Raw genomic sequence first — 22,119 nt, forward strand, 5'->3', positions numbered from 1 at the left:
CAGGACACCCCCCGACCCCCAGGCCTGGGTCTCCTCTGGGGACTGAGCCCACGAGTCCCCTTTTACCCACCACAACCTGGTGCCCTCGGAGCAGACACCAGAGCTAGTGCAGTGAGCAGGGAGCACACGTTTCCCCCCGCCGCCCCCCCCCCCCCCCCCCGCACACGGCACCCGCAGCCCAGGAGGCCCTGCTGAGATCACTGCTGCTGTCAGCCAGCAGCCCCAGGCAGGAAGGGTCTCCCGTTAGCCAGCTCAGTAGGCAACGCAGTTCCTGCACGGGCAGGGCTGCCATGGGATAGCTGGGTCAGAGCCACAGAACCCGCACCATGCTGCTCAGAGCCGATGCCGTGACCAACGGACTGAGCCCAGAGGCCATGCCAGGCAGGCTCCTAGGGAGGGTGGTGGGGCAGGGGTGTGAGACCCAGAGCTCAGCACCACAGGCCAGGTAGTCACCGACACGCAGGGAACAAAGAGGGGGTATGGACAGCTGTGTGGACGTTCACTCCTTGGTCTCACAAGGCACACACACGGGACAGGAATCCACAACTCCTAGATGCCCAGGCCTGATGCTGACCCCGTGTGTGGATGGCTCTGAAGGTCACCCTCCTTACAGATGTGGCCTGGGGGGCATGGAACACCAAGGGCATGACCAGCCTGTCACCCATGCCCCACGCCAGCTCAAGCAAACCACTCCCTCGTTTCTGAGACACGACTGTCTGTGCCTCGTGCCCCCGAGGGTGGGGGGACCTGCAGGCCCACAAAGACAGGCGACTTCGTGTCTGACCTGAAGGCCATGCGGCACTCAGGGCTCCTGTTGCCACCACAAGCTCTCAAGAGAACTTAATCCAGAAAATACCACACAGAACCTGTTCTTGGACCCTGCCCTCCTGCCTCCATCCCATGGACTGACAGCCCGGATGGCCTCTGGACTCCCCACCGCCCCTGCCCTGGGCCAGCAGGGCCTCCGAGGCTGAGGGTGTGTCCGCGCTGGCAGCTCATACAATAAGAGCTTTTAAAACTATTCCTTGAGCCTGGGTGACTGACTTCCATGTGAATTTAGGAAAAAAAGAAACCCAGGCCCTGGTCGGTTGGCTCAGTGCTAGAGCATCAGCCTGGCGTGCAAGAGTCCAAGGTTTGATTCCTGGCCAGGGCACACAGGAGAAGCGCCCATCTGCTTCTCTACCCTTCCCCCCTCCTTCCTCTCCGTCTCTCTCTTCCCCTCCCGCAGCCAAGGCTCCATTGGAGCAAAATTGGCCCAGGCCCTGAGGACAGCTCAGCTCCATGGCCTCTGCCTCATGCGCTAGATATAGATAGCGCCTGGCTCTGGCTGCAAAGTCCAGAGCATTGCTCCTTAGTGGGCATGCCTGGTGGATCCTGGTAGGGCACATGCAGGAGTCTATCCTTCCTCTGCCCCTTGCTTCTCACTTCAGAAAAATAAAAGAAACCCAATGGACAATTCTCCCCTGTGCTGACATCTGGAGGGAGGGGCAGGGTGGGACTTGACTCCAGAGGAGGAGGCTGGGCAGGCCACCGACTTCACCAAGGTCAGGAGAGAAGCTTCCTCATGCAGCTCACTGGATTGTCAGCTTTCTAGTCTCTAAATTCCCAGCTGATCCCAGCTTGATGTTAAGGAACCCTGGACAAGTACGTTTTCTTAAATACTGCTTTTTACAGCCTCTGAGCGGTGTGTTAGAGGGGAACCAGGCCTACAGCTGCAGGTCAGGACATGGGGCTCCCTGCCAGCAGCTGGGGGGAGGGGACAAGGGACACGCTCCTACTCCCATGAGGAGGCTAAGATAGTGTGTCCCTTATGAGGTATGGCAGGGCGCCCTCCCTCACTGTGCTGCCTGCTTGGCTTTCATGTCTTTCCTTCCAGCCAGGGTTTCTTTGTGAGGGGTGGGCAGGTGCTGCCCCTCAGCCTCAGGCTGGTGAGCACGCAAACATGTGGGCACACCTCAATGCCAATAAAGCTTTATTTCTGGAAGCTGACACTTTACTCCATGTTAAGTGTCACGTGTCTCGGAATATTCTTGTCCTCTCCCTGTAGCTGTCTGGCTCCTAGGCTGCCCTGGGCCGGGTCAGCAGACTGTAGCCGGCAGACCCTTCCCTCAGGCAGGGGCTCCTTGGAAGCTGACCCTGCATAGGACGCGGGCACTGAGAGAGCACTGCCCTCACCCCTGGGCAGAGGGGGACTGTGTGCTGGTGTGCACTCGGTGGTCAGGGTTTGGGGTCTGAGTTCTGACTGCTGCTTACTCTGAGCGCCTGGCTGTGTCACTGGGCCTGTCCTTGGGTGTTCTCATCTGTAAAGTGACTTGGGGGGCATGGGCACAGGCCTCTCAAGTGATGGCCACCGCGGTTACTGACCTCTGAGAGCAGGTCTCACCCCATCCTATGCTGTCTTACCAAAGAGGGCACTGAAAATAGCTGGGACGTCTCTAGGGGTCACCAGTCACCCCAGCTTGAGCTTCCCAGGGGCCCTGAGGCTGGCCACCACCCACGCTGGAGGTCCCGCAAGGCTCTTCCTTCTGGAAGAGCAGCCGCTCAGCATGGCCTGGTGAGAACTCCTCTCAGACCCCCATCACGTGGTCTGTAGCTTGTCTTTCAGATACCCCCCCATGAGGCTGTTGACCACACACACTTCTGGTTCTCGCTGACAGTAACCCCACTTCCACCTCTTTGCAAAGCTGGCCCACGTGTGGGCGGAGCGGAAGACTGGGACATGCCGCCAGGGCCCTGAGATGCGTAACGGGTGGGAGCACCTCCGGCCCACCCCGGCACAGCTGTGACAGCGTGCAGGGTCCCCAGAAGGCCAATCTCAACCCTGGTTTCACAGGAGCAGCCGCAGGGTCTTTGGTCTTGACCTAGACCTGTCCTGAGGTGTGAGCTGCGAGACCATGCCTTCCATTCCCCCATGCCTAACCTCAAGCTCCGGGACTGGGCCGCCCTTGGCAGAAAGCGCGGCCTCAGTGCGTAGTGACTGCAGCCAGGCCGCCAACGTCGCGCTCTGGGCGCTTCCTGAGTGCCCCCACCCCAGCCACCCAACAAGGTTGGGTCCTGCTCAGGCCTCAGTCCGGCTCCTTCTCTTTCGACGGCAACCTCCACAGCGACACACACGGACACTGTGTGTGGCCAGAGAGGGCGCAGAGGGCGAACCTGCCTGCGGCGTGGCAGCTAGAGCTCCTGCGAGGGCTGCACGGACGCCGAGAGCCGGGCCACCACACGGGCCAGCGCCCTGTTCTCGGCCTGCAGCTGCTCGTTCATCTGCTTCAGGGTTTGGATCTGCTTTAGCTGGTGGAGGTTCTGCAGTGGGCACGGGCATGGACAGAGACAGACAGACCAGGAGATAAGAGCAGGACAGAGAGGTCACGTGACTGGTGGTTCTGGTTTGCATGCAGAAGAGGAAACAAGGGGGGGCAGAAGCACCAGCGGCCACACCCCATTCCCCCAGCAAAGGTCAGCCATGCATAGTGCTCTCCAAAACCGTCCCCCGGGGGCGCCCCACCCTGTGCTGGGCGCCAGAGGCTCTGAGCTGAGTCCCGTGCTTGAGCCTCCACCCGGGGTGTGGCCTGTTCACCCAGTCCATGGTCCCTCCTGGGTCCATCTCTACCTTGTGCTCTTCCTTCACAGTAAACAAGGGGCTGTGTGTTCTCTGGGTAAGGCCACTAGAAAGGGGGGAGGGGCCCACAGCAGGGGTGGGTAGTGCTCTAACCTCTTAGGGGGTGGTCACTGCTCTGGAGCCTGGGCTGTATGTAACCCACCAGACCTGCACTACATTGCCCACGGCGCAGAGAGCCAGCCACAGACGGGTCCTGACACCCCATGCCCTCCTGCCACCCACCGGGACAGTGAAGAACGGCCCTTTCCTGCGTGACCATTAGCTTCTGGGTGAGAATGATCCTGGGATGTGAGTGGGCTTTGAGGACGAAACGGAGTGTCTGCCCACATGGAGGAGCACAGTGGAGGGTGGTGGTTATAGCCATCTGTGTGATGGGCAGGGAAGTGACGGTGGCACGAGGAGACAGAGGAGAGGAAAATGGAGAAACAAACACTCAACATCTCTGTCTGCAAAAAGGGGGTGGCCAGCAGTTCCAAGTTGCCCCTGAAGGGCAGGGACTGGGCAACCCTCCTCCTGGCTGTGGAAGGGACGAGCCGGGCGAAGCTGCCCCTGGAAGAAGCCCTGCACAGACGGGCACCATGTTAGGACCAACAGGAAGCTCCTCTGTGCTGACACTGGACCACGCTTCCAACTGTCGTCGCACGCTGAGGCTGTGGCCAAGACGTGGCTACACTTGACGTGGGTATACCCCCAGACCAGAGAGGCCCCCGCACACACGATGCCTGGCACTGACCCAGGAGTGGGGGTGTCAGGGCCAGGCAGCCATGCCCCCACGGGAGCCACGCCCCACAGGAACCCCCACACACCGCGTGGCTCCTGCCCCACCGGCTTTCCACTGTAGTTGCCACAGTTGGAGCAGCCGGCACTGGGACCCTTCCTGCCATGAGCACCCCCCACTTGGGTTCCTGTGGAGGCCAGTTCTCTACCTGCTCCTGACCCAAGCGTCTGTGTGACCAAGCACAGGACACACATGGGCCACAGGCCTCCACTTGACAGGCCCTGACTGGACAGGACAGTCACCTGCACAGTGGCTGCCATGTGGGACACTGGTCACTACACGCTGAGGCAGTGACAGGCTGGGAGCTGTCCACTCACATCCTTTGACCCCTCAGGGCCGGGACCAGGCTCAGGAACCAAAACCCACAGGGGACAGACAGAGAATGGCCACCTGTCCTGGTCAGCTCGGGGCTGTGGGCAACAGAACCACATTTGGGGGCCCCATGTGTGCCACAGGAGGCGGAGGGCCTCCACTTCCCTGGGAACTGTGTGTGTGACAGAGTCCCAGGAGCAGCGTTGGCTGTGTGGCCCCCGCGGAGGCACCAGCTCTGGCCATTTCTCAGCGCATGTCGCTGACGGCACCTGACAGGAGAGGCGTCACCCTGTGGCGGCACAGAGGTGCCCACGCTCCAGATAGGAGGGAGCAGGGTACGTGGGGCTGGAACCAGCGGGTGGAGCAATGAACGGTAAGCATGCCTTTGTTGTCTCAAGACCGTTAGCCACTGGTCACCTCTACCTCATGCTTTAAAGACACAAAGTGTCTGAGACCTAGGCAGGTGCTGGTGGAACCTATGGGTTGACCAGTGACTGGGGCGGAGCCCTCGGGAGCGAAACGCGGGTCCTTGTAGGCCTGGACCGCGCCAGGTACAGTAAAGAGCCAGCATTACACAACCAGCAGCACACACACACCCCCACCTGCACATCAGGGACACTGCACCCAGCAGGGTCCAGTCATCGACCTCTTGCCTCCTATGTGTCACCGGACGGGCGCTCCTACCTTACACTCAGGGAAAAAACGGCCCGTGACGGAAGGAAGCTGAGCTGTGCTAAGCGACTGCGGCTGAGGTCATGCGTGGCGGGCTCTCCCACCACCTAGGGCCGAGCGGCCCCACGGCACCCCCGCCCCACAGGGATGGGCTTCTTGGGCAGCATGCACCACAGCTACACGGTCATGACAAGACGGTTGGTCCGTGCAGGATATGCTGTGGAGGGAGCAGTGAGCCCACGTGCCTAGACAACACCGAGTATCACCGTGCATCTCAGAGGGGCGTGCACAGGGACAGGTAACCGCGTGTGAGCCAATCCTGACTGCATGGCTCAAACGGGGCCCCTCTCGCTGGGCCACAATGGCAGGGTGGGGAGCTCAGCCCGTTCCCCAGCCCCTGGAAAACTGTGACCCTTTAACCAGGTCTGTCTCCAGCATTACCCTGAAACCAACGCTGTATGCTCTCAGAGAGGCTGGGCCCCCATACCTTCATCTCCTCCTCCATCTCCGACATCTTCCGCTCCAGGGCGCGCCTTTCCTGTGAAGAGACGGGCTGGTTCAGCAAGGAGCCCAAGTGCTGCCTCCTGGCCCAGGAGACCAGCAGGGCCAGGATGTGCCCGCCAACCCCGGAGGCCTCAGGGAGAGAAAACCCCCTCTGCCCCTCCCACCAGACAACCAGAGCCAGGGCCTGAGCTCTGCCTGCTGCTCCTCAGGACTCCAGGCAACCCTTCCTTCCCTTCAAGGTCGCCAGTTCCTCAGGAGCCGCCTGTCACACTGCTGTGGAGGCCGGGCTGACACTGTCATCTGTGAAGCCCCTCCCCCCACAACGATTTCTGAGCCAGTGAGGCTCTGCGATTAGACGGGACACCAAGGAGACTGTGTACAGACCAGAGGACACATCATGTCATGACACTCAGCTGCCTTCCAGATTCAACAGGTTCACAGGGTGGGAAGCCGTCCCCCAGGGTTGACCAAAGCTATGGCTCCTCAATGAGCCCGAGTCTTCCTGGTCCAGGAATGTCAAACTCCACTCGGGGTCAGCAACTGAACCAGAAACTTTCCCTCAGCCGAGGGCGACACTGTGGGCTCACATTTCAGGCCCCAGACCTTACCCAATGCAGGGTGAAAAGCTGCCAATGCAAGCAGCTTTCTTGCTGAAAGCTGCCTCCTCTTCAGGTGGTGGTGGGGGGCAGAGACTGGACCTGGTGTCGTGCTGTGCGCGTACACATGCATGTGTGGTATAGCGTGTGCATGTGTGTAGCGTGTGCACATGCATGTGGTCTGTGTGCACAAGTGTATGTGGTGTAGCGTATATATATATATATGTGTGTGTAGGTCTCCTACAGGCAGAACAATGAGGAGTGACCCTTAAGGACCCTGCCCCCAGGGAACACAGAGACAGTACTGACCATCTGACGAAGCCCAAAGACTAGTCAGACAGGAGTCTGGGCCCGAGCGGGGCGTGGAGCGGCCCAGCTCCCGCCTCCTGAGCTGCGCTTGCTCCCCTGGTGCCAGCCACAGTCAGAGACGCCACAGAGACACGGGAACGGCCACGTACCCGCTTCTCCGCCTCCAGTACCGAGGACCTGTCAGGCGTCTTCTCCTGTTTCTGTGGGAAGGAGTGAGGGGAAGAACACGTGTCACCCGGGCAGTCCCAAGCTGGGCCCCATCTGGTGCAGTGTCCCTGTGGATGTGGGGTCGATGCCAGGGCTCTGGGCCTGCACAGTGACGGGGTGCCCAGCACACACAGGTGCTGTCGGGACTTGCGGCCCAACTGTCACCTCTGCAAACCACAGGGCTCTTGCTGGGAGGGCAGGCCAGCAGCACATTGACAATTGCCACAGGTCAGACACTGACCCTCACGCTGTAGTGCTCACCACCTCACAGCCCACTCCAGGTCCTGTAAGAGCAAGTCCCTGCCAGAAGCAGTGGGGCTGCCCTCCCTGACAGGATAGCCTGCACCTGCGCTGGGCGTCTGAGCGGCACCTGGTCCAGGCTGCCCCTCTGTGCCCTGTGCTGGGGTCGGGCCTGCTTCTCTGAGCCGAGTTTTCCCCTCACGGGCTGCTGGGTCTGAGCCCCATGCTGCCTCCCACTTTGAGCACGACAGGCCCACCTCCTACACATGCAGCTTCCAGACAAGCTTAGATTTCACTAAACAAACAACCAGACCTTCACCCAGGTCACCACTGACTTTCCACCTAATCTGTGAGGCTGAGCGATTGGCACAGGACAGAGCACCAGGTGGGCTCTCGGCACAGGGATGGCCTGGCCACGGAGCACACAGCTCCTCCCTCAGAAGACGTCTGACCAATGCAGAGGGCACACTGGTTTGCCTTCGATGTTTCTTTTTTCAAAAAATTAAAGAACAGGCAGAAGTAACAGCACAGCTTGGGTCTCTGGCTCCTGTCCTGCTGTGATGGTCACGGCCACGCCTCCCAGTGTCCCCCATAACTGGGGGCAGAGACCCCGTGACTTGTCCACACCAGTGGTCAGGGCCCTTCCCTGCTGCACTCGGTTCACAAGAGCAGCCCTTGGCCGGGCGGCCCTTCCCTGCATAGATGATGTGTGTGTCTGTAGAGCTGTCTCCACGAGTGTGACCACCGTCCTGTCCTGCCAAACACTGTTTTGGTCACCAGCAGCGATGTGCTCTATACCACTATTTCTTCTGAATTTCAATAACTGACTGGTATTTGGCAAAATTAAGGCTATTCTGACACACCCAGAAAGCAGTTGGTTGGGTTTTATTTCCAGTGCTCTCTGCACCTATCATGTTAGCCAACGGTTCGACTATGGGCGGCTCTGAGGCCTGCCCTCGGGGATGATGAGGCCTAACTATCCAGAGGTGGGCTGTCCATTTCCAGCCAAACATTGATTGCAGCTGAAAGCAGTTTGAGCCCAGGAGGCTGTGACCCCATCCAAAGGACCCCCCGGACCCAGTCACCCCGCGCTGTGCCCCTCTCACCTGGGCCACCTTCTCCAGCCGGGACTTCACATCCGCCAGCTCCAGCTGTGCCTCCTGCAGCTTAGTCTTCAGCTTCTGGTTCTCGGTCAGGGCACTCTCGTATAGCTGGGGGGGGGGGGGAGGGACAGAGGTCACCTCTGAGGGTGTTGCGTGACAACCACCATGTGGGGGGTCTACGGCACAGCACGGCTAGCGAGCGGGTCTCCTGCCTTCCAGCGTGAGTGAACCCCGGCACTGAGCAGATAACAGCGCCTGAGGTCACCTCTCGTCCTAGGACTGTCACGAGGGCCCTCGTGTTGCTTAAAAATGTGGGTCCCCCCGAAAAAAAGTTTTCTAGAGACAGTGTGTACACTGACTGCAGTCAGCACGTTTCCTTAACAGAGAAGCTTCTCCTTGGCGCTCCTCTGTGGGCGCCCCTCACACTTGTGCCTAACCAGCATACAGGCACGGGCGACCATGCAGGCCTTGCCTAGCTGGTGGGGTGGCTTCACTATGTCACTTGAGCAGTCTCTCTGCTCCCTCAGACGAGGCCCCTGCCCTGCCCTGCTCCGCCAAAGGCCACGGCCCAGGAACAGGGACACCGCGTGGGACCCTACCTTCTTGTAGTCCCTGCTGCTGTCCTCTTCCCCGCGGCCGGCCAAGGTGGCCAGGCGGGCCTCTCGGGCCTCCCGGCGGGCTCTCGCTGAGGCCCGGTCACCATAGGGGTCACTGGCCGTAGGGTTGCTACCTCCAGACTCCAACCTGTGGTAGATGTGTGGGAGACACGTTAAGGGCAGAGTGGGTTCCAGGAAGGAGGATGCCGAAGGGCAGCAAGCCTTTTCTGAGAAGAACTTGGGAGCTCGGCCAGAAACATGCAAACACCCTCCCTGGACCTCCCTCCCTCCCTTCCTCCGCCAGCTGCTCAGACTTTGGGGCGAAGCTGCCAGCTTGGAGGAGGAGGCCGTTGTTGGCCAAGAATGGAGCTTACATGAAAAGCTGGTGGTTTGGACCCAGATGCTGACTTAAATCTCAGAGCTTTTCAAATTAATTTGGGGTTGAACTGCTTCCCTCAAGAGTGTGCTTTTAAAAGCAAAACTTTCCTGGATCTCAACAGCTCTTGGAAAATGATTCCAATGACCTGTCAATGAGTTAGAAACATACGGCCTTGGAGCTCTGAGTTGCAGGCCAGTCGGGAAGAACTGGCCACCAGGTCTGCAGGGTCCAGAAGTCCTGAGCACCAGCCGGGCCACACATGTACTTCCTGCCCTCTGTGTGCACTCCACACCAATGCCCGTGGTCAGGGCTGCTATGTCTCCAAGCCACATGCTGCTCAGACCTGGGGGTGGTTCCAGTCCCAGTGTTCCTGGTGAGGTCCTTGGTTATGACTGGGTGTATGACAACTAGGACCCTGATCCTTATTGCTGGGTGATGTTTCTCTGGGACTTGGCTCTTTCCACACTTAGACACGGAGTGTGAACTGCTGTGCACACCCCAGCGCCACAGAGCTTGCGAGCTCGCCAGGGTGAGGGTCAGAGCAGGGGGATGAGGGCCCTGTGCCTGTGGCCTGGGGTGGGAGCTCAGAGCATAGGGACAGGAGGAAGAGTGACAAGGACGACATGAGGTTCCTGTGACATCAGCGGCCACTTCTGTCTTACAAAGTCCTATACCATTCTTCTCATCTTTAAAAAAACACTTTGTAAACAGAAATCTCTTCACTGACTTTCCTGATTTCAAAAGCAACACGTGCTGGTAGAAAATATAAGTACTACAGTGTCCAGAACAGAGACTAAAAGTCACCCGTAGTCCTGCCCAGAGCACAGTCACTATGAGCAGCGTAGCTCGTTCTTGCAAGATGTTAAATACAGGTATGTTAGAATGGATGTCTATAAACTCAGATGAAATACATGGTTTTACAACTCTTCCTCCTCCCTACACTTGTGGCTACGATTGCAGGCCTCTCATCACCTAAGTAAAAATATGTCAATTTGCACCGTTTTTTAGGGAATGGTGTGCCTGCATGGCTTAGTCATCCTCTGTGGACTTTTAGCAGATAAAAATAATGTGACACTGAGACCTGTCCATAGATCGTAGGACATGTGTCCAACTACTTTATGAGGATGAGAGCTTAGAAGTCGAGGGGCGAACAACTATGTTCTGTCCTGCCCCACAGGGAGGTGCCACCCTTGCCAACCCACCAGGAGACCATCTGACTGCCGCTGCCGTTGGTGCTTTAGGCATCAGGGAGATCCTCACGTCTACGGTTGTCCATCTTCCTTTCCTTCTGAACTGTTTCCGCGTGGCTCTGTCCACCTTTCTCATCAGATTGTGGGGGCATTGACTTCCTGTCTCTGTTTATGCGTTACTCACTAGCAAGCACTTCCATCTTTACATGAATCTGACAACTTTTATCTTTATGCTTGAGAAGGTCCTTCTCACATGAAGATTAAGTGTTCTCTGCTACGGCCTTTGTAGTGAAATCTCTCAAAAATTACAACCCACATGAAGTCTTTTTTTAGTTCTATTTTATTTGGGGGGGGGGTTTGGTTTATTTTTTGGTACAGTTTGAGGGAAGAAGTTATTTTCCCAAATAGTTAATTGCTCAAATGATCACAGGTTTTAAAAGTCACCCCACAGTCTTGGCCACTCAGCTCAGTTGCACAACTAAGGGGAACAACAAATGAAAGCTTCCTTTCTCCTCTCCTCATCTCTCTAAAATCAATCAATGAAAAGAAAGTCACCACTCATACACGGTTTTTTAGGGCTACCCACTGTGTTGCATAGGCCTGTTTGGTCTTGAATTTTAATTCCTACAGTTTTAGAGCACGTTTTGAAGTCTGGAAAGAAAGTCTTCCCATAAAAGGCCATTATCATGTAAGAGTTCACAAGAAATTAACCGTAGGAAAATACTATGCTCCAATTTCATACACTAACTTTCCGCTGAGATAGGTGCACACTATTCACCTGCAGTGCAGGGTGCTGGTGGGAGGGGAGCAGAGGGAGAGCCCAGGCAAGCTTTCAATGCTAAAAAACACTAATGAAAAGCCCGTTCAGTTGCCAAGCAAAGAGATGGCTGCACTTCCCCGTCACAGGCTGGGGTGTCCACAGGGCTTGGACCACGGCCCAGTGCCTCTCTTCTCTTATTCTGTAAGATGAGGGGATCTGTGCCCTCAAGGAGGAAGGGAGAAGCTGGAGGCTCACCCCAGGCTCTGACAAACTCCCTGAACTTCCATGATCACTGACACCCGTGCACACAGGTCGGGGACTGGTGAGACCCTACCACCCACGGCTACTCCAGCTGGCTATCAGCTGCCCGTTATGACTGGCCATGTGGGAGCGCTGAGGGGCTGGGGAAACAGGAGGCGGTGACACACACACGACAGCTGAGCTTGACCGACATGCACCACACATGAGCTAAGCATGCATGTAAACGGGGCGTTCTTACCTAGAGAGTCTTTCGTGCTAGAGACAGGAAGAGACAAAAACAAAACAAAACACAGATTAAAACCAGCATTGACAGGACCAGACACATGTGCTTCACTTACACACGCACTTTTACACTCAGACGTCTCCACCGCACAGGGAGGAGGGGTGCAGTCCGGAGAAGCAGGGCCACCTCAGCTCACCCCTCTGCCCCAGGACCCGGCCTGGACAATGTGGGGACAGTGCTTCCCAGAACCAGGATGACAGCATGAGAACCGACCACAACCTGCCCCCACCACCTTGTGCTCCAGGGACGCCGGGCTCTCGTCTTGGTACCTATTCTATTCACTTCCGTCGGGTTACCAGCCCCCAACCCTGCCACGAGTGAGCTCCTGCAGACAGGAACCTCAGGACAGTGTCTGGCCTTCCCCTCACCCTGGGGTGGTGGTGGGAAGTTCGAGGTCTCAGAAGAAAGGACTTCTGGGGCCAGGGCCTCAGCAGGGACAGTGGTGTCCACGCTGCCCATTTATCTGTGGTCACAGGCGACCTCAAAGTCTCTTGGTATTTTTTTCTTTTAAAAGAACTCGGGCAAATAAAAACCCAATTGATTTCAATGCATTTGCTTATTTCCTCTTCTGAGGTGTTCATGAAATCTTCAAAGACAAAAAAAAAAAAAGGAAGCAAGGGCTCAACAATCCATAAATATCAGGGACAGCGAACCACTGAGGAGTAGCCAATGGCTCTCTCTGCCAGAGCCTCAGCCAACGACACCCCACACATGATAGCCGCTCCCTACCCCACTGTCCCCAGGAAGGACAGAGCCAGCAACCTCTCTCTGTGGAAACCTCTCTGACCAGGGTTGCTTCCGCAGACGTTCATGTCCTGACCTCAGTCCTGGAGACTTTCAACAGGCTGAGCATCTTTAAATACTTCTTATAGGACTTTTGAAAAGGGCCATTCTGTGGGACAGCCCTGGGGAGGTAGCATGTGACTGAACACAAAGACGCGTCCATGTAGGACAGCAGGTCGGGGGTCGCGCACAAAGAACACTTGCCCAGCTGGGGTCAGGACCTCTGTGACTCATTCAGCAAGAGCCAGTCAACTACTTTAACATTAACCAGGTGTGTTCTTCTCTTTCTTGAGACTTTTTTCAAAAACAGACACTAAATTTAAACCCCTCCCACAAACTACTTCCTCATTGCTTCTCACCACAGTCCTGTGACAGGACCCAGGAACAGGATACTGCACAATGCCAGGTCCAAGGCTGCAAGTGTCGGTCATATGGCAAAGGCCAGGGACACTGAGCCTAAGACGCGCTGAGACCAGGGTCGCGGGAGGGCGGAGTGGGCCCAGCCGGCAGCCCAGGCTAGAGCAGCACGAGGAAGCCTGAGTGCTCTGGAAACAGCGGTGACAACCAGTGGCTTCTGAGAAGCAGTTGGCTCTGGGACAGGGATATGAGAGACACACAAACACACATATGTTCTAAAACCATACTGTGATCCTCACGCAGGGCCAGAGGGGCCCCAATCACCATGGGTGCTCAGCATACACGCCCACACGGTCCTGTTTCTGGGGAGGCTTGATGCCTGTGGCTGGACCTCAGCTCTGACAGTGTCCAGCATGTGACTGCAAGGTGCCACCTCCTCTCATGGCAGGAGCTAAGCACTGGCCTCCTCTGCTGCCCGCCCCACCCCCCACTCTCGGTTGCAAAGATTCCAGGTGGGAACTTGATGTGGTTGGGGGAGGGCACACTAACCAGGACCTCGGAGCAGGGAACTGGGCTCCCCACATGGAACAGTGAGTCAGGAGCCTGTTTACTCTCCAGAGGGGTGGGCAACCCCCCCCCCCAGTGTGGGCAGGGACCCAGCTATGACCATGCGCCCACCCTGCCCTTCCTCTTCTTCCTGAGATGGGATATACAAGTCCACACAGTGCTCACTCCTACGCAGCATGAGCAGCGCTAGCTGCCTGCTGTTTTCCTGGGCATGTGAGGATTGCACTTTCCATCTCCTCTGAGGGGGCCGTCAATGCTGAGAGTCAGGTAGAGGAGGCCGATGCCCCCTCAGTCCTTCCTCACCACCGCTGCAGACACACCGGCCTTTGCCGGACACCAGAGCTCATGGGACTCCAGGTTCCTTGCTGCCCAGTGTGTCCGGGAAGGCTGACTGGCCACAGGGGAGCAGCAACTCCACCACAGGTAGGATGGGTGGCATCGCAAAGGCCCTGGGTGCCAACCAGATGGCATCCGGGACAGAAATGAGTTGGGAGCATGTGCATGGGGCGGGGGGCTGGAGCTCGGGCAGGACGTGTGCTCAGCACCGGGCTCTCGTCGTCACACGGCTCCCCAGGGGCACAGGTCTAGGACTAGATGCGGTCTGGTGCTGACAAGGACCCTGACTGGATTTGGGAGAAGTCTGGGTTTCTTGGGTGGAAGGCGCTGGAGGCTTCATCCTGCTGTCCCTCCCACAAAGCACAGTCCTGTCCAGAAAGCCGATGCTGCTCAGTGGGGACAGGCAGGGACAATGGGGCAGGGACAAAGACTCCTGTGTGGACGTGAGAATGGTGAGCAGGAAGTGACCTCCTAAGAGGCAGACAGGACACAGCAAGGGGAATGTCACGGGAGGTTCTGGAGGCTGGCCTGGTGGCAGCAGACAGAGGTGTTGCAGAGCCCAGGCTCAGGTCCTCTGAGGCTTGTCTGTGCGCAATGACACCACATTTGTCTTCTGTCCAATCTTCTGGTGACACGTGAAGACCCTCAGAGGAACGTCTGTGGGCAAGGGACATTGCTCTGCCCTCCCTGTAGTCCCGCGAGCATGGTGTCATGCTGAAACTGGACGAAAACTGTCCAGAGCAAGAGTTGTCACAGCTTTCATAGACCAACTGGGGACAGCAGATGCTGCAAGGGGGCCCGAAGCAGGAGAGATGGACGCTGCCCGACACCAGGCAGAGGAGCATGGGACAGAAGGCGTGACCAGAGGCTGGGACTGCAGCGAACCCGAGCAGCAGGCTCCTTGCTCTAGCGTCCCTGAATCTCTCCCCTAATAAGCTCCTCAGCCGGGACCTGTTTCTAATAAAAGAATAGAGCAAAGACTGCCATCCCCTCGGGTGGGGGAAGGGATGGACCAGGCGGTTCTGATTTGTGAAATGAGTACGGCTTGCAGAACACCAGAGACTGGCTTAGGAAAACCCTGCAAAAGCTTTTAACTTGAGAGTTACTGGGAGTTCAGGAAAGCACATAATTAAAACCAAACCCCTCTGCCCACGTTTAAAATAAAACCTTGGCTCTGGAAAGCTGGGTGGAGAGAAAGGAGAGCAGGTCACGTGTCTGCCACCAGGGGCCTCAGCGCCCAGCCCACCAGCAGTGAGGGGAGCCTCACTTCCCTGCAGAGGACCAGCCAGCAGGGCCTCCATACCGCGTGCCTGCCACTGGCCGGCCAGGGACAGTCTGAGCTGTGTATATATGTGTATGTGGGGGGGGGGGAACTCAAGAAAACAGCCCCCACCGGACTCTCACACCCTTGACCCTAAGCCAGCCAGCATGGTGAGCAGCTGTCAGACTCCATGGCGACTGCAGACCAATCGTTATCTGAGTTAACTGAAAAGCAACAATTTTAAAACTTGTCGAATCACTCCAGCTTCCAGGTGTGTCTGAGCGAGACACAGGCCCCGCAGCCTTGGGCTGGCATGCTCCATGTGTGACTGCAGCAGCAGAGGTGCTTGGGAAACCTGAAAGCCTGCAGGTCTCTAGCTCAGAAGTGGCCTTTCACACAGGGCGGAATGACCAGGCTCACACAGCGACATGCAGCAGGCGTGACAATGGGCCAGCATCGGGGGACCTTCCCACATGCAGGAAACGAGTACTTCCTCCTTCCTGCTCTGCCTAACAGGTGACCCAAAACCTTACCGGTTCAGACAACATCTATGACCCACGGTTCTGGGGTTGAAAGTCCAGTCTGGCTCCCCTGGGTGCCCTGTTCAGGGGTTGCTGACTGGCCTCACCTCTCTGCTCACTTGGGTTGTTAGCAGAGCCCAGTGTCTGTGGCTGACAGTCGGGGTCCCCGTCTCCGAGCTGCTGCCGGCTGGTGGAGGGGCACTACATTCCCTACCGGCACTGCTGGGCTCCCTCCAGTCACCAGTTGGGAAAATCTCCCTCTAATGTTTATTGTGCCAAATAACACAACCGTGGGACCTCAAATTCCTCATATTTATGGGTTCTGGGGAGGAGACTAGGACTTTGCTGGGGAGGCATTTCAGAAGTTCCCACAACCTCAAGAATTCCCCTATAAGAAAAACATGCCCTGGCATATCTATGACTTCCCCAAAGTGAGCAATGCCCACAGGACGGCCAGTCAGCGGCAGCTGGGAGGTCATGCTGGCATCAGTGGTGCGGACTCTGACTCAGCTGAAGCAGGTGTATGGAGAGAGTTTACACACTTCCAGCAAATTACCGCCCTGACCTGTCTTCATCAGATATTTGATATATGAAATAAAGTCAGGAAAGTCAAGAAATACCACACATATGCTCAGTTTATGTCAGGTTCCTGAAAAATCTCACTGCTGGGTGTGGCCGCTTGCAGTTGTACCTCATCGTGTATGGAGGAGAAGGTGTGGTGGCTGACGCGTCTAGTCCAGCGAGCTGACTAAAGAACAGACGCGCCTCTCATACCTGCAGGTCATGCCGCCCAGTGTGGGCTCACCCACTGGCTCTGTAACCTTAGGCCAGGGCTCACTTAGGTTCTGTCCATCCAGGTGGATTCCTACTCCCTCTCTGACCTGCTCTCCCTAGACCGCCAGCCCGGCAGAGCTGACCTTGGAAGTCTACAGAGATGTGACACACGGCCTTCATGGTGAGCCTGATGCACCTGTGGCTTCTGTTTCCACTCACTGCGTGGGTGCTGAGCACAGCTGTGACCACCAGCGCCCCTGCAGGACACACGGGGAGAGAAGCCACGGGCTGACACAGAGGATGAAAGCCCGCTGTATCCCAGGGCTCCTGATGGGGAATGGTTGGCTCCCAACATTATGACACTGAGAGAGAAGCAAAGATACACAGCACTGAGGAACACTGGAACCTCTCCCATCTGAAGAGCTGCCCTGCTCACATGGCTCGCTAGGCACTGAAAATAAAAATACAACCAGAAACTCAACTCCAAGCTGACCCTGAACTGACCTCCTGAATTTCTCAGTGAGAACGGGAGCGCATCGCTCTGACATCAAGCTGACAAAGCAACATCAGGCTGTGCCCACATGTGGCCCTGGGCCCGCACAGGAAGAAGGGGCCAGGTTCATTGCAGCCCCCAACTCCCTTAGCTCTTCCCTCAGCCTGAGACCAGCCCACAGCTCCCACGGAGTCACCATAAATACCCATGTTCTCAGCCTATTCTCCTCCTCAGCTTCAGGCTACTGCCTAAACATTGAATGTCCCAAACAAAGGACCTCCAGCTCACACCTAACAGTGGAACCACTTTCCAGTTGACACCCTCTGCCTCCCATCTGCTGTCCTGCACTGAGTCATGGACCTGAGACTGAAGGGTAATAATGCTCACTGCCTTCCTTAGTCATGGGAGTGGATAGAACCATAATCAGCACTGTCCGCCCGATGACAGACTGTGGAGTAGAGAATGAATTCCCAGTCGGTGGTGCCCAAGCCCGTGTGAGACGGCAGGGGTGACTACACAGGACAGACGGCACCCACGGTTCCCATCCCCAGTGCGCAGGCTCTGCACTGGAGAGCTGCCACTCAAGCCACCTGGGGCTTGTCGGCGCCGAGTCTGCGCAGCTGTTGGCTGCTCCCTGTTTGCATCGGGGTTGGAGAGGGAATTATGTAACATCTTTGTGTTTCTGTAGAAACTTCGGTCCTGATGTAGCAACCCAGATTACATGGGAAAATGCTACTTGACTTGGTTTACAAATGCAGGTCAATCCTATTGTCAGAAATCCCAGCCTAGCCAATGAAAATCTGTCTTGTTAAGGATTCCCAGGGTTGAGCTGACAAGCCACTTACTTCAATACTATTCAGAATAATAACTAGCTGAGCACTCATGTTTGGACACATTTTAGTACTTTATCTCGGGATATGCCCTATATTAAAAACTCACATTAAATTAGGAAGTAACAACATGAGAACACTGGCCAACGATTACCTGGTTCTTGCTTCCAAGAGCACTGAAAAATGCTAAGCCACGTAAGTTAGCCAGTTTCTAAGTTAACAGACTTTATGAACTTGAGACCCAGTATGATGCACAGTGATTAAAATGAAAGAGCTAAAGGTGTCTAATGACCTGTAGCTCAGAGATATTTTTCAGAGTTGGAAAGTCACATCACAGGAAGCGCTTGTACCATCTGTGAACCTGGCACCACATGAGTGGCCACAGAGGGAGGACAGAGGCTCAAACAAATGGCTGTGGTTCCCACAGAACCCAGACTGACTCCAGCAGTGGCTGCTCCTGAGCCGGATCGGGGAGAGCAGAACTAGAACTTGGGGAGCTCCCAGCTTCAGAGACCTGGAGGTGTGAATGCCAAAAGAATGGTTTAAAATGATGATCTTATAATTCTGGGTCGAGACTGGGGCACAGGCCTGGTGGCCATGTGGTGTGTGTGGGGGGAGGGGGCACAGGCGGGGGACGGGCTCTGTTGGGGGGTTAGACATTGTCCCTACAAAGAGAGAATCGTGTTTAATAGTATAATTTTATGTTCAGAGAACAAAAAAACTATTTTTGTAACACAAATGGGAGAAAGTAAACAAAAATCCTGGCTGGTGAGGACATTCTTCCGCATAGAAGTGGCTTCGCGTTAGGGAGGGTCTCAATTGCACAATCTCTGGGCAACACTGGTTGTTTTAGAAGGGTCCCCAGTCTGCTAGGCAGGGACAGTGTCAATGCACGTGTGACTGAGGCATCCCACAGGTTGTTCTCGAGTGAGAGTAAGGCCTGCTCGGTGTATTGCAGTCTGTCTGAGACGTGGTGCCCACACTGGTCCCCTGTGCACAGCTGTCACTGTGAAGTTCCTGTGGAGGGCATTTCCTTTTATGGAAGTTGGGACTCACAGCCCCTCTCCCCACAGCAAGGCAGAACCAGAACATGCACCTTGGCTCCGTGTCAGAGCACCATGCACAAGGCAGGCCGAAGCCACACCCCTTTAACTCCCTCGTCCCTGGGTCACACCCTGCCTCTGCCCGTCTCCACTCTTGAGATGCTCAGACGCTCCCTAGCCTCACAGTACAGGCCCCACCCAGCTCTGCTGTCAACAGAGGAGGCTGCAGTCCCTAAGCGGGGACTCATTTAGGTTCACAGGGCCCCACCAGGCCCTGTGCGGGGCCACGGACTCTTCTGTGTGGACTGGGGTCTGAGCCAGCCCCTCCCTGCTCTGCAGACGCAGCCCCAGCTCTGGGTCCCCCCATATCTGGGTGTGGGGTGCCCAGTTACCCAAGCTCTTACCATGGTCTGACCCTAACGTGTCCCCAACCTTCAGCTGCGTCTGATCAGACGCCAGTGCTGTGGGTGGATGTGGTTGGCGGTCAGACCAGACGGCTGCCAGGCTCTGGTGCTATGAGCGCTCTCTTCACACCACAGTCCTCCCCTTGCCCGGAACCGGAGTGAAGCACCTGACACAGGTCAGTTGTTCTAGGTGTAAAGCTCATGTTTTTGTTCAGAATCCTGACATGGTCCGTCCCCCAGCAACGTTGGGCACCCAGCAGAGACGGCAGCTGAGAAAACAGACGGGCACAGAAGCGCAAGTGCCTGCTCACGCACCCGGCAGAAGGGGGGCGGCAGGAGGGGGGCTGGTGGGCATGGCTGCGGTGAGATCAGTAGAGAACTCGGCCATAAGTGACGTGAGTCTCCTGGGTGCGGCGTAGGCTCAGCCACAGGATATGCGGCCTGGGCCACACTGAACTCAGTTGCTCCTGGTTTCTAATAACCCAGACCCTCCAAGTGTTCCCACGGCGACTTGTCTGAAGGGTCAGGCGCAAAGGGAATGCAGAGCCCACATAGAGGGCGACTGTTAGGACTGAGCCAGGAGGCCCTGGAACTTAGTTCACAGAAGGAAGGAGGAAAGGGACCAGTGTCACTGCACCACATACCACGTGTGGCTCAGGGATGGTGGTACAAGGGGATACAATAAAGGAAGGGGTTCTGTTTTGAGAACCTTGAGTGGCAGCTGCCAAGGTGAACCCAGGTGCTGCCCAGCAACACCTCTCAGTGCTGGGCCCATGGTGGGCCCTCTCGGTCCCCCTGAGGGACTTAAGAATAAACAGATTTGTAACAAAATGTTTTGGTGTCTGGGCACTAAGCAGTGCTGGTGTTGAGACCCCGCATACGTGGTGCCCTGTACGCCCCGGGGGAGGACGCAGAAGAGCACAGAAGTGTGCTCAGCCCCCAAATAAGGAGCGACAACCCCACTACCTCTGTGCATAGCATCTTGCTCCCTAACAAGGAGCTGCACACAGCAGACGCCACTGGAGGCCCAGGGTGCTCCTGGCAGACACAACACTCTCAGTGGTTGGCCTGGAGCCGATGGCAGTCGCTTCTCTGCCGCTGAAGCCCACCTCCTGGAGGCCAAGCAGGAGGACTCATGCATCACGGCACCTGGCTCAGCTGTCTGTGTCACACACGGACACATACACATGCTCATAACTGAAGGTTACTGTACACAGTCCCACGGCCGCCTGGGAGTTATTCTTTTAAAAACATAGTATTGACCCATAAAACACAGGAAAGGGAACAACTAAATATAGCTCTGTACAGTGAGAACAGGCCAGAGAGACACAGTGACGAGGACTCAGAAACTTCAGTGCCGGGCAGCTGGTGCCTGTGAAGGGCTCAGACACAGGACGGTCACACAGCGATCTGCTGGCACAGGACCACTGCTCATGGGCCTATCACCCCACACAGCAGCCAGCAGGGCCTGTCCCGAACCCCTGCCCTGTGGAGCTCTAAGCCTGCATCCCAGACACACACGGAGACGACACGCACTTACTCGGAGCGTCTTGGCTGTGGGCGAGGGAGACGCGGGGGGCGAGTCTGAAGGGGACTTCCTGTTCCGCTGGAACTCCTTACTGCGGGTGTACAGGGAGGACATGGCTCCTGCTTAGCGGGCTGCTCAGAGACGGGAGAGCTCAGCAGGGGCGTGGCCGTCCTGTGGTGTGCAGTCTGAGCCAGGCACAGTCCCTTGGATGTCCAGCCAGGGCATGCAGGACGGCAGTCCCAGCTAGGGCACGGTGGAGCTGCACTGCTATGCCTAGACCGAGTCCCGGGTTCTTCTGAAAGCTCAGGCTCACTGCATCTAGGTTCCTGTTGACACCAGATGAAACCCAGAGGGAAGACACTTTGGATCCCGCCAGAGCCGAGCCTGGGAACAGCCAGTGCCACTCACCCCGAGGGAAGAAACACAGACACTCTGGAGACCATGCTGCCCCTGAGCTCGACCCCACGGCTGGACAGCGTCGGTGACTGTGACAAACACAGGCAAGCAAGTGAAGCAAACGTGAGTAAGGAGCCGAGTTTCTGGGCAGGAAGCAGGCGGGGGAGTCGTCCCACGTCCTCCGGGGAAGCGGCTCACATATAAACACCAGGCACACATCTCCCCTCCTCTGCCTCCGACGTTTCAAATCCTATTCGCTCAGCCAGGAATGCTGGACATGGGCCAAGGGCAAAGATCCACTTTCAGCCCACAGGCCAGCCGCCACTCGCAAGGGAGCAGGCCGCAGATTCTAGGTTCACGCGGCTCGGAAGCGCATGGGGCAGACCTGCTCTTGACACAGGCACTCCCGGAGGTGATGACAAAGCACAGACAGATGCAGCAGGCAAAGCCCCTCCAGGCCATCTGGGTTCCACCTTAACAACCTGCTGCTCTGTCTGCCTGAGGATGCCCAGCAAATTACCCCAGGGGGTGCTCAACACAAGACATAGCCACCTGTGTTCTCTGAAACTCCATGGCAGCAGGTGACGTGGGTGGGTGGGTGCAGCCGGACCGGGGACCCCAAATGGCAGGGACAGCAGCACCATAGGACTGAGTTGTCCACGGTAAATATCAGGGTTAAAAAGAAAGGAATTTGCTTGGCGTTAAGGGGTTTGGAATTTGACCTTGAATCGTTTTCTGCACTCTGCTGCCCCCTCTGACTTCTGGCCGAATGCTTTCTAAGCTAGAGGCCCCCCCCCCAGAGTGATAGCTCACCCCTGTGCCCCCACCTCACCCTTTGCAGTATGTACATCCTCCCAACCTTCCAACACGCCTCCCAATGTTGTGACTGTCTCAATGAATTCATCGGGAGTGATCCACTACCCAGAGGCTGGTCTGAAGAATGCTGCTTCAAAGGGTTCATCCAGGGGTCCTGGTTCAGATCGTCTAGAAACTTCTGAGGAAGACGACCTGTCCCACCAC

The 22,119-nt window shown here is 56.7% G+C and overlaps 1 protein-coding gene across 8 annotated transcripts in view; it reads right to left on the reverse strand.

Annotated features, from left to right (window-relative positions):
• PPP1R12B (protein phosphatase 1 regulatory subunit 12B) overlaps positions 1-22,119 on the reverse strand; it is a 98,998-nt gene that overhangs the window by 4,794 nt on the left and 72,085 nt on the right. For 4 of the 8 annotated variants that reach the window (XM_066379436.1, XM_066379410.1, XM_066379454.1 and 1 more), the window contains 6 exons: positions 11,762-11,778; positions 8,937-9,081; positions 8,341-8,445; positions 6,937-6,987; positions 5,866-5,916; positions 3,158-3,300 (listed from right to left, as the gene is read on the reverse strand). In XM_066379436.1, the coding sequence (XP_066235533.1) occupies positions 3,172-3,300; positions 5,866-5,916; positions 6,937-6,987; positions 8,341-8,445; positions 8,937-9,081; positions 11,762-11,778 (498 nt within the window). In that variant the 3' untranslated portion in view covers positions 3,158-3,171. Of the gene's footprint in view, positions 1-3,153; positions 3,301-5,865; positions 5,917-6,936; positions 6,988-8,340; positions 8,446-8,936; positions 9,082-11,761; positions 11,779-20,715; positions 21,321-22,119 lie in introns of those variants that run through there. The other 4 variants (XM_066379427.1, XM_066379481.1, XM_066379419.1 and 1 more) reach the window with 3 other exon arrangements.

This window comes from Saccopteryx leptura, chromosome 1, assembly GCF_036850995.1.
Source record: "Saccopteryx leptura isolate mSacLep1 chromosome 1, mSacLep1_pri_phased_curated, whole genome shotgun sequence".
Taxonomy (NCBI): domain Eukaryota; kingdom Metazoa; phylum Chordata; class Mammalia; order Chiroptera; family Emballonuridae; genus Saccopteryx; species Saccopteryx leptura.